The following is a 12,242-nucleotide window of genomic DNA, read 5'->3' on the forward strand; positions in this document are numbered from 1 at the left end:
ACAGATCCATTGCCGGTTCTTCCTTCTCCATTTATTGAGGGAACACACAAATGTTTTTAAGCAGGTTTGGGGTTTAAATAAGAACGTGGGTGCCAGAAATGTCCCTTATTAACCTGTGGATCACTAGGCACTGGAATAAAACAAAGTACAGCTTAAGGCACTGCAGGTGGTAGTGAGGGAGGAGTTCTACTTTACGCATGGATGGATTCTTTGTGGACTGTGAAGGCCCAGACCCACCATGATGTCTGTGACAACAAAGGTGAGCTGCATGATGGCTGTGTTCTCTTTACAGAAAATGGAGGTACACAGCAAGAACCCAAACCTTCCTGCCCGTCAAAAGGGCTGGGGCTGGTAGCTGACCAGTATCCAGAGAGCAAATATGCAAAGGTTTTTTGGTGTTGCAGGTAAAACAAACCACCTAACCTGAGAGAAAGATGAAGGATGGAAGTAGAAAGGCTGGCATTACATAAAAGAAAGCTATGCCAAAGAAGCTAAAAAAGCCACAGGAAGTATTGATTGAAAAGCCAGGTTTTCAAACTTCTGTGGAACCTCAACAGATTGACTTAAGAGCGCAGACAAACAGGTATCTCGTTCTGTCTTGTTGGCAGCTACAGAGTACATCTCCAAAAGTTGCTGTTCTAGCTTTGGGAACATGCTGTCATGAAAACGTGGCAGAATGAAATACACACTGGGAACTGTGACGAATGAATGTTGCATGGGTGGGAACACAAGCAATCCACGACTGGTTTAGTCTACTTGGGCCTCATCAGCAGGTGGGAACACAAGAAACCCCACACTGGTTTAGGTCCAAATGAAGATAACTGCTATAAAATCCAGATGGAATGACAGACTTCTCAGTGGGTGATAATCATTGACTAAAATTTCACCCAATTAGGGTACAGGCAGCCGGTGTAGAGAAAGAAGAACGGGGCGGACATGTTCTCTCCCGCTGCGTCTATGTCCAATAGCTTCAATCGCAGAACATATTTCTCTGGAAACCAACATAAATGGAACTACCGTAGTGTAATCAGGATTGTAGAACCGCGCGGAGTACTGGAGCGTGGAGACTGGGCGGGGTGAATGGAAGTATTCTTTTAACAATGTGGTTATTGTCAAAGTAGTCTGGTAACTCTGGTTACCGGAGCCTTCAAGTACAAAGTGGCAACAATGAAGATGCCAATGTTGCGAACTAAAAGGGAAGCTGAGGAGGAAGGTCCATTACTATGGGCCACGGTTCCAGCTGGAGCCGGCATCTCTGCTAATCAGAAGCAACGTCTGCTGGACTGAGCTGTAACTAGACTCATATCCTGTCTGAAATGAGTCCAGTTTGGCAGCCCTTTCCACGTGTTACTGAAGCAGGCTGAAGACTGTTTTCTCAAGCAAGTTTCCCAGGTATGATAACTGGGAAATGGGGCAGAAATTATTTCGATCCGGTGGGAAGACTTTTTTTTCCATCAGTTTAACATTTGCTCAATTCTAAGCTATAGAGAACAGCCCACTCAAGGAGTTATTGAACAAGGTACAGAGATGGGTTGTCAGCTGTGGGCCTATATACTTATACACCAGGTAAAGCAAATACTGTCTGTGGAGCCTTATGGACACCAATGAGCTCAAAGACATCCATCTTATCCTAGGTGTACATATCAAACATCATCACTGCAATTGTGTGAGGTCAGGAAACGTATTCCTGCCAAATCTAAGAGTGGAAATTCTGGATCATTGAAGGAGATCCACAGATTGTCACAAAGCACAGCTGGGTGAGCAGATAGCAAGAAGATCAGTTTTAGTTATCGCTAATTTATCGATTATCCAGTAAAGTGCAGTCCTGATTCTATTGAAAAATGAAGCAGTGCAAGCTAATTTGATCTGTTCCTTGTGGATTCTTTAATAATGTTTATTTTAATAGTTTTTATAGAATTAAGTAGCCATATAACAGTAACAGTGTCAAAGAGACCATGTCATGCACAGGTCACACCATGCATTGTTTAAGTTTACAGCACTCGAGCTTAGCATCCGCCCACCCATGGAAAATCATGCATACAGCTCAGTCATTTCCATAAGCCGTGGACTTCCCTGGCCCCTGTGACCCACCAATGCACTTCTTGCCACCTCGTTTCCCTTCCTCTCTTCCACACTGAATTACTACCACTCACTACCCTCCGATTTGTGTGTCTGCATCTCTAGCTGACCACCCTGAACCCCCCCTCCTGAAATGCTCGCAGTGTGGCAGTCCAAGTGTCTAGACCTTCTACTACTTTCATCTCTCTGAGACATCCGAAAATTGATCTGGTCCACTCAATAGCATCTTGAATCCAGAGACGCAGTATGGGACTCCTAGTTCCCAAGCAGCCTACGGCAATGTGCCTCTTAGCCAGAACCAGATCAAGGCGCAAATATTTTAACTGCATTTTTCCTCTTTCGGCCGTGCAATAATACCCTCTAGACAGTGCCTTTGGGAGACCTCTAGTGTGATCCCGGTCAATGCGCTCAACCGTGTCACCACTGCCATCCAATAATTTAAGATCCCACTGCAAGTCCACAAAAAATCTAGCGGGAGACCCCCCCCCCACCTAGATGGGTCAGGTACGTTTGATGGACATAATTCAAGTGACCAAATTTAAATCTAGTGCCTCACAATATCTTCTTTATAAGCGTGCACGTCGTCCCCACTCCCTGTCCATTAGCGGTTCACCTGGATCATGGGCCCAATCCAATCTAGCTTCAAGGCAATCTCATACAAACAACAAAAACAACAAGTGTACAATTAAAATATACAATAACTTGCAATATCTTATACAATAGCGACACCAAATCTCAACCGCAGCTCACAGTAACAGCGCCTGTAAAGTCTCAGTGTGGGGGGGAGGAGGAGCTTTTAGGAAACCAGTCCAGATTTCCCTGGCTGTCCCTGCAATCCTGACATATTGCAAAAAATGTACCTTCTCCCACCAGGAATAATGTGTTGTGGGCATCCTGAAATGATTTGAACCTCTCCCCTGGGTATAAATCCCCCAGTGTCCTACATACCCTCACCCTCCACCTCATGATGGATATATCCGCGTGGATGAGCTTAAATGACTGCAGCATCCATAGCTCAAGGTCCTTGCAAAGGGTTGACACTTTGGGACTCCAAAACCAATCCTCTCCTAAACTTGGGGTCTCACCAAATAGGGGTAATCATCGGCAACCCTGTTTTTCAAGATTAGGGATATCTTTTTGCAAAGGATGCGCCCTGTGGTGGACCTGCCGCTTGAGCTTGGGTAGATCACACAAAAACCAGCTGTCAAGTTTCCATGTAGGTGCTGGCATTCTATTAAGCCTGCATAAAGGAGCGGCCAGATCAATGCTTTGCCCGTCTCACTTATGAAAGTATCAAGTGGGCATCAGTGACTTTGTTTGTTGGGCCACTATTTGTGCTACCAGAGCAAACCCCCATAGAGGTCAGTGTCACTATTCTTGGGCAGGAGGTGTGGAAACTGGGGTAACAACTTTACAGTAGTTTATAATTCTCTCCCCCCTGTACAGCCTGCTGCTCAGCGCCCGGTCCTTTTGTCCCCAATCCTCTGGAGTTTTTCTCTTTTTCTGTTCTAACAGAGGGGAGAACTCATCTGGTTGATGAGGTGCCCCTCTGCATGCTCTCACCAGGGTCATCACGGTTAAGCCCAGAAGGGCGTCTTTTGAAAAAAAAGGGCATTAGCCACTGCCCAGATGCCTCGGGAATAGAAGACGATAAGGAGAATAGAACTTACCTTTGCGAGCTGCGGGACTCTGCTTCTTCTTCTTTGTGGATGGTTGTGCAACCTGTAAAAGGGATGTTCACAAACCAGCGTCAGACTTTCTGATGTGGGGCAGTTCAACGGGTTACACAATATGTGACAAAACAGAGAAAATAACAGATTGAGGTTAGAATGCATTTGTTAGAACTGGAGGGAAAGGCAATACAGAGGCCCCCAGACCACTATACAGATGAAAAGTATATTTCTCTTTTGGTCCTGAAGAAGGTGATATAAATCTGTTGGTTGTCACCGAAACGTGCGTAGACCAGTGACTACACATCTGGGAGTCCTACCTAAGAACCAAGTGAAAAGAATAATCAACCAGAAACAAATTTGACGTATTTGCGAATGTCAAAACTATGTTTTTTGATAACTGTGACAAATAGGATTAACGAGCAGGACTCTACCACAGATGTGTTTTTATTGTGACTCTTCTGTGTTGGTATGATTGATGGTATGTATGAGTAGAATGAAAGGTGAGAATGGAAGGATGATGGTGTTTATTTGAGGGATACTAGAATTTGTTGCTAAAATTGAGAGAAACTTAGATTGGTTTCTTTCAAACTGAAATTACATTATGATTTTGTCTCTTTTGTAAATGTTTTTGTGAGGCTAACACAAATTATAAAAAAGTATATGAAAATAAAGAAATATATATATAAATTAAAAAAATATTTTTGATGAATAAATAAAATGAGAAAGAAAGTCATGTTTTGTACTGAGATTTTGTGCTGTGGGGAAATGTCTAGTCTGAGTAATTACCATTTTAGAAATTAGGGATAGGCCAGTTAAGAGGTTGATTTCATTGTATTTATCTCTTTCCCCCTCCTCTTAGGCCTCAAAGTAACTGGGAGATACCTTTGTGTATACAGAATACAGAGGCCACACTAGCAACAAGGCTTAAGAAAACTCTTTTCTTTCAAGTCCCTCACACACTTCACAACTTTATACTTCTTGCCTGCAGGAGTCAATCTGTTAAACTGGTCCTGATAGTCTTAATCTATGAACTTAGATTAGTCACACAGTATTAGAGCACCTTCTTCCCAAAGCAGGATGCTGGGTATCAGAAAAGATAGAATTGGTCTTTGTGAACTGAATGAGCGAAGGGTGCCTCCCAGCGTGGCTCTGTAGGGACACTTCTGACCTCTCTACGTTCAAGTAGACACGGTGAAAAGTCCTCAGTTCAAGAACCTCATGTTCAGCTCTGCTACATTCGACATCTACCAGACGGCAGAGTGGAGGCCAGGGTGGTCAGGAGAGACACACTGGGGAATATATGAATATCTGTTTATGGTGCATTCACCTGGGAATGAACGTGCTCTTCACAAATATACATGTTAAGATTACTGGGCAAAAGCCAAACTACAACTCTCAGAATCCTCTGAAACCAGTTTCCCACCAAGACAGTGGGCCCGATTCTCAGAACTAACTTAAGACAAAATCCTAAACTTACTACTTTTGGTATTCACAGAAGGCATTTAGTAGTAGTAAAGTTAGGATTTTGTCCTAAGTCTGGCCTAAGTCCGTCTTAAGACACAATCTTAACTTTACTACTACTAAATGCCTTCTGTGAATACCAAAAGTAGTAAGTTTAGGATTTTGCCCTGTTTGTGAATCGGGCCCAGTGTTTTTAAATGAATACTCTCATTAACCTGAGAGAAGAGGGAGCGCAGGAGAGTTGGAGAAATCTGGTCCCAGAGAAATCTACTGGCTGCCACTGCCTGCCCAGATCACCTTCTAGAGCTGCTGCATGATCTATACGCGAGTCAATTCTGCCATTCTGCAGTGAAAAAGCTAACCAAGATCTGAAGGATCTCATAAGATGGCCAGTAGCCACATCGTCGTATTGGACTCCACAAACTGCAGGAAGGAAACAGTGTCATGGATCCTTGCCCCATTCTCTCACGATGTAGTAGATCCTAGTTGAAAAAGGCAGGCAATATCACTCGCTTAAAAAAAAAAAGGTCCGTACCCTATTCCTCATCGCACCAGAACCACACAGTTAGGGAACACACACCAGAATTACCTCCTCAAATCCTCATGAAAATGGATCTTACTAGTCCAGCCCTGCACTTTCTATTTCCAACTACTCACAAAACAACTCAATATCCTCACCTCATCTCTCTTCTGCTGTTACTCTAGCCAGTCATTGCAGATTCGGGGACTCCAACCCCCACCAGGCCTTGCAGCAGATGCGCCGCCAGCGTTTTACCGCGCCAGGAGGCGCATAAAGGCAGCTCAGAACTCCCGCACCGCGGTAGCCCGTCATTGCAGATCCAGGGACTCCATACCCCACCAGGCCTTGCAGCAGAAGCGCCGCCAGCGTTTTTTCAGTGCCAGGAGGCGCATAAAGGCAGCTCGGGGCTCCCGCAGCGCCCGTCATAGCCCGGAAGAGGCTGGGCTGGGCCACCCCTCTGAGACCTGGACTTTGCGGCCCAAAACCTGTTACTCAAGAATAAAAAAGGTACTGGTCCAAGAAAGTCCTCTTCTGAATAACTTTTTGAGACCCATGGTGGGCCATTTGTTGATTGTGTTGTTTTTGTAGTTTTTTACCCCTGTGCACTGAGAGACTGTGCTGGGATGGGAAAGCTCAGGGAAGACATGGCTTGGCAGTTCAAGCTGGACTGTTCCCATGAGGCACAGGGTCAAGACTGATTTGCATATAGCTGTGTCTGAACTGAGGTGGCACAGTGAGCTAAAGAATGATGATGGATTCTACCCAGATTTGTGACTAGGGGTGAGAGTCTGAAAAGTTACAGCGCTCCATCCATCATCTCCTTGTGTTTGCTAATGATATCCTTGCCATCAGATTGGTGTGTGATCTATGATAACATCGACATTTACAATGTATAAGCGAGAGGACACAGAAGGGGCGAAGGTCCGAAACCATTCTTGCTTTAGGTGAGCTCCTAGATAATCTTTCATGGGCTGCCTCTGTTGTTATAGCGGGGCACTTAAATTCGACTTTTGAGCCCCTTGATAGCGAGGAAAATTACCTGGCAGGGGAGGAGGATGAGCAGTGGGATATTCCACGTCGGGAAATACCTCCAATCAAAAGATGGACAGATGTAACTATACAACTGAAAGCTATATGCTTAGAAAATGGCTTAAGGGAGGCCAACGGTAGGACTACTTTCGATAGGCAAGGGGCCAATACGTTTAAAAACGGCCATCACTTAATGTAAATTTATGGCATACTCTTGAGGATATGGTTGTGTTGGACCGTGTTGAGAACGATCATAATCTCCTATGCTCTACTTTTTTTATAGGGAATTACAGAAACAAACACTTACCCTCAATTGATTTTGCACTGGTGATTTGCAACCCACCAATGACATGCAGCGATTAAAATGGCCTGTGATTCCAGAACAGCCAGAAATATTGTCCGCTATCAGCAGCGATGTGGAAAATATCCTGGTGGAGATGGAGTCCTCCATCCTTAACTCTCAGCCTCTTAAAGAAATAACATTGCAGCCTAATACGGTTTGCTAAAATGCACACATTTTCAAAGGCCTTTTAGAACCAAGGCAAAGTGTACCATGGCACGTCACCACTGGTTCAATAAAGAGTGTAAGTAAGCCTGTGGGGCCCTGGGGGTGGCAATCGGATCTGGTGATTTGGCTAGAGTTCAAAATGCTGGGAAAGTTTATAAGAAGATGATGGTAAAAGCTAAAATAATCTGGGATGAGAACAGATGGGAGGACTTAAAGCAAGCATGTAGTGGGAACAACACACAACGCTTCTGGAACCTGGTAAAATGGGGCAGGGGTGGAGTCGCATCGCCCCCTGACAATCACGTAGACCCCGATACTTTGGTAAATTGCCATTGACGCTGTAGAGGACTGCGAGCCTTTCCCGATTCATTATTATTTAACAGACAAGGTATTTGACTTGGCAGACGTTAGTGCAGCTCTTAATGCCATGACTGGTGGGAGAGCACCTGGTATTAATAGTGTTCCCGCAGAAATCTTCTTGCAAGATAAGGGTTAAATTGCGTCAGTATATAATGCTATTAGCAAATGCCATTGCCCATGGTGCCCCCATACCAGACTCTTGGCGGGGGGCGGAGATTATTCCAATATACAAAAAAGGGGCAAATCTTTGACAGGAAACTATAATCCAATAAGCCTAATAGACTCGATTCAAAAAGTGGTGGCCCGACTTGTCCTGTCAAAGGCCCAAGAATGGATAGATGACAATGACATCCTAAGCTTACTCTAGACGGGCTTTCAGGCCCATATAAACACAATAGACCAGGTCTTTCATTTTACCTTAATACACTGGCGGACCGCAGTTCTTGGCAAGGGCAGCATGTGACTGTGTAGACCTGAAATCAGCTTTTGTCCTTATCTCACGTAACACACTCTGGGTGGTGCTACAGGAGTTGGGGATGCCGACTGCTTTCCTCTCCCTCATCGTCCACCTTCATGAGGAAAATATTGCCCAATTGCGTTGGGGAGCACAGGGGAATAAGACAGACCCCTTTCCTGTAGAGAAGGGAGTACGTCAAGGCGGTGTAATGGCACCCACATTATTCTCACTTTTTATTAACGGAGTAGCTAAATCTTTATCCATCACCCCCACTGATGCTTCAGTTTTAGCAGGCAAAAAGATCACGATTTTAAAGTTTGCAGACAATATGCTTATAATTTCTAAAACTCCCTAAGTGTCTTGGTCTTAAGCGCCAAGACACCTACAGGTATAAGGGCGCTATATAAGTTTTAATAACATAACATAGTGGGTTACAGGGTCCGCTGCAACGTTTTGAAGATTCCTGCCTTTTACGAGGTTTAAAAATGAATGCAGTAAAAACAAAGTTTATGACTTTTAACCAACATAAATTGTTCAAGGGCAGTATGGTAATGGATGGGTCGCCCCTTGAACAGGTAGACGCATTTACTTACCTGGGTATTAACTTGCAGAAGGAACTGAGATGCAGGGAGTAACCAATGTGAAACATCTTTGACCAAGCCCCTTAGTCCAGTCCTTCAGATCTATAACGCTAAGGTGGTGAGCTCAGTTTTATACGTTGCTGAACTATGGGGCTTTTTGAAACTCATGCACTAGTTGTATCAGAGAACAGGTTTTTTTCGAGGGATTACTAGCCTACTCCAAAGCACACTCATGTTACCCTTGAGGAATGACCTAGGCAGAAAAGCTTCAGTAGACCTAGCTAGGCTACGCCCCATCCTTTACTGGCATACAATCTGGTGTACCTTTGCAGAAGGCCTCAGGGATGTTATTGCAGCCGACCCTTTCCATAAAGTTAGCTGGCTGCGTCGCATCGGAAGCCTCCGGGCCAGCATGAGTCTGTTCCATTTGGGGGAAACCCCGCCTAGCTCTCAGTTCCCAATGAAAGATTCAACCAAGCAAAGATACTGGAAACTGATTGAACAAGATGGAAACAGAATAAGTGATTGCACATTGTTGATGGGGCGTTTTTTTTTACAAATAAAATCATGGTCGAGCTTTGAGTACTACTGGGATGTAATCTCAAAGCCTCTAGATCGCAAACTGTATTTACAATTTAGAGCGGGCTGTTTGCCACTAAAGTCTTTTACCGCCAAATGGACTACATCAGGCGACAACAAATGCCCTTTTTGCATTGATCGAGAAGAAACTTATTCGCAAGTATTGTATGTGTGCCCTGCTTATGTTGGTCCACGCAAAGTATGGTTGGAGAAGACATGCAGGAACATGGGTACCAGTTGATGTAGTGTTGCACTGCGAATCCCGTGCACTGATCCATCACACCACTTTGCAATCCAAATAGCCAAGTTTTTAAGATGGATATGGTCTAGGAGATCTCAATCACTGACTGTAAATAACTGGACTTGGAATCATGCTACTCGTGGTTGTGAAATTACCCTCTATCACTGAGCTGTGGCGCGTATCACTGATCCAGTCGCCGTAGCCACAAATTGTTTACATTATTGCTCATGCTTCTCATTTTAAGATTTTGCTGTATTATAATGTATTAGGACGAATTGATCTTCAACTATTTGTACACATTTTTAGAACATTTTAATTCACTGTCTTATTGTTTTACAAGTGTTGTATGCTCAATGCTTTTATGACCCGTATTGTCGAATTAAGCTTATTTTGATTATGGTGATGGTTACTCTACCACCCTTGTTGCTTGTACTCCATTCCACTGTAAAGTGATTGTTGCTTTGAAGCTAGCTTTTATCTAATTGAGACCACACACCAAATATTCCAGAATCATAGATTAGCTGTTTCCCACTATAAGAAAATATTCCAGCATGCGACCTGCTTGAAGATTTCTGAGGCTGCTGCTCTCTACCACTGAGACACAGATTATGCTCTGTTCTGGACCGCTTCCGATTAGTCAGCTGCTCCAAAAGGCACGGACAGAAATCACAGCTGACCGGGGAATGGACAAGAAACTACCATATCAGATGGAAAAGGCGTGTAGTCCTGGTTTTTGTGTTTTTTTGCACTGCTTTGTCTTAAGGCTGATGGTTGTGCTGAGAGCTGCCAGCGTTGGGGAACTCGTCACCAGGTCAGCAGTGGTGCAGGTCGAGATCGCTTTGGAGAAATGATATCTCGTTTTGAAGATAGTGCGGGCCGGCCAACTAAGCCCTGGAAATCCATCAAGGAGGGGGTGAGGTGGTCGATATCCTTCTATCTCGATATTGTTGGTGTCGATGTTCAGTAATACAACCCGTTGGAGGGACGAGACCTTGGAGTGGCTTTCTCGATAATCTTGCCCACAAAGGGTAAGTAAATGAAGGCCGAGTAGATGGCAAAGGCATCAGGGTCTAGAGGACCCTTCAGGCGTGGAAGGATCAGGGCTGTCATGGGACCTTCTGTATGTAAACGCTCTCCATAAAAACACAAGCACTACTAGATACAAAGACCCGGAGCTGGGTCTGGTGGCTATGTGGACTAATGCGTCTACTGTAGGGGCATGGTCACAGCCTCAAATCCCGCGGATCCGGTCAGCCTTTCATCCTTCGGAGATCAATAAAATGGGTACCACTGAGTTGGGTAACAATAAACATCTATTATTCAGCGCCAAGATGCCCGAGGGTAAACCTGAGCTTTACAAATACACATGTTATGTTATGCCCAAGCTTCCTCATGAAGTGCGCAAGAAACATAACTGGACAGAATGCAGAGAATCTGAGAGCCATATTCAACTTTCAGATCTTCGTTCTCTGCTTCAGAAAGATCCGACATCAACATGCAACTTTCGCCAATTTGGAGAATGACCCCATTCCTCCAAACCAACAACCAGCACTGCTGACGAGAGAGCTGATAATGGTGCCCTCTACCTGTTATAAATGAATTTATTTGACACACAAAAAAAAAAACAGTTTTAACTAACATTTTGTCACGTAATCAGTCCAACACAGAACCAATAAAAAAATACAGATTCTTAAAATTTTAAATGAGATCTAAAATACTGGCCTATGAAATCAAAATTTATTTTTCAGTTCAAATGTTTCAGAAGTTACTGGTGTTAAAAATCCCATGCATTAGACACTGGATGGCAGCAAATCACTGCAAAAAACCTTAATTAGGCTATGTATGTATGAATTCATGTATTGGCTTTAGATCTCACTAGAGACAGCTTGAGATAATGAAACAAGAGCTTGTCATCAATACATCAAAAAGAAGTACATAGAAGAATAGAGAAAGAGTGGGATTTGGGTCAGCCCACTTCAGCAATTGGCTTTAATGGATATTTCATGGTTTGCAAATGTTTGCATGGGCTGTCCTTCAACCATTTGTCGGATAGTTACATTTTCGCATTTGTGTTAACGTAGGTTTTTGTGCAGAGATAAATGGGCCATTTGTTAAACCGCAGACGCAACACAAGACAAGCCTTGAAACAGAGATGCAGCTTGTGCTCTTTGGTGTATTTAGCCTGTTGGCATAAAGCCATTTTGCTTGTTGTTTTATGACTTTACTGCTTGCTGCAGAAGCCTCTCAAAGTAAAGCCACAGCGCCATGCTCTAATGCCTTTGCGCATCAGTTGTCTTAGTTTACTGTCATGATAACATGTTGGATTTACAGTGTCTTTGTTCACAAAATAAGGGTTTGTGGGCTCATGGGCTTACTTTAAAAGCAACTAAATTATTGGTCCTTCGGCAAAAGTAGCTCCTATACAAACCTTTGCTCTGTATGTCTTAAGTTCAGCACTCACAACACAAACGTCCTCTTCTGTCTCGATTTTATAATTCTCTTGATTAATAGTACAGCTTAGAAACCCCTCATATATAAACAAACATGTATGCTTTGTTAATAAGAGTATATTTCTGTGCTTCTCGTTAATAAAGCTATGATGTGTAATTAAGACATCTAGAAAATACTTCAATAGGGAAAACCTTTAAATACCAGACAGAATGTGATGTCCTCCAATAACATTACCTAACCATGAGGAGGAGCCTAGCGCGCAACCAAGATGGCCGCGTAGGTGCGAGGCTCCCGAGGACCTCC

At 43.8% G+C, this 12,242-nt stretch overlaps 1 protein-coding gene across 8 annotated transcripts in view; it reads right to left on the bottom strand.

The window, feature by feature from the left end:
- Positions 1-12,242, bottom strand: part of CENPQ (centromere protein Q) — a 227,049-nt gene that overhangs the window by 80,948 nt on the left and 133,859 nt on the right. For 7 of the 8 annotated variants that reach the window (XM_085651752.1, XM_085651751.1, XM_085651749.1 and 4 more), the window contains exon 4: positions 3,750-3,801. In XM_085651752.1, the coding sequence (XP_085507878.1) occupies positions 3,750-3,801 (52 nt within the window). Of the gene's footprint in view, positions 1-3,749; positions 3,802-8,047; positions 8,198-12,242 lie in introns of those variants that run through there. The other variant, XM_085651753.1, reaches the window with a different exon arrangement.

The sequence above is a fragment of the Triturus cristatus genome, chromosome 4_1 (genome assembly GCF_964204655.1).
Source record: "Triturus cristatus chromosome 4_1, aTriCri1.1, whole genome shotgun sequence".
Taxonomy (NCBI): Eukaryota; Metazoa; Chordata; class Amphibia; order Caudata; family Salamandridae; genus Triturus; species Triturus cristatus.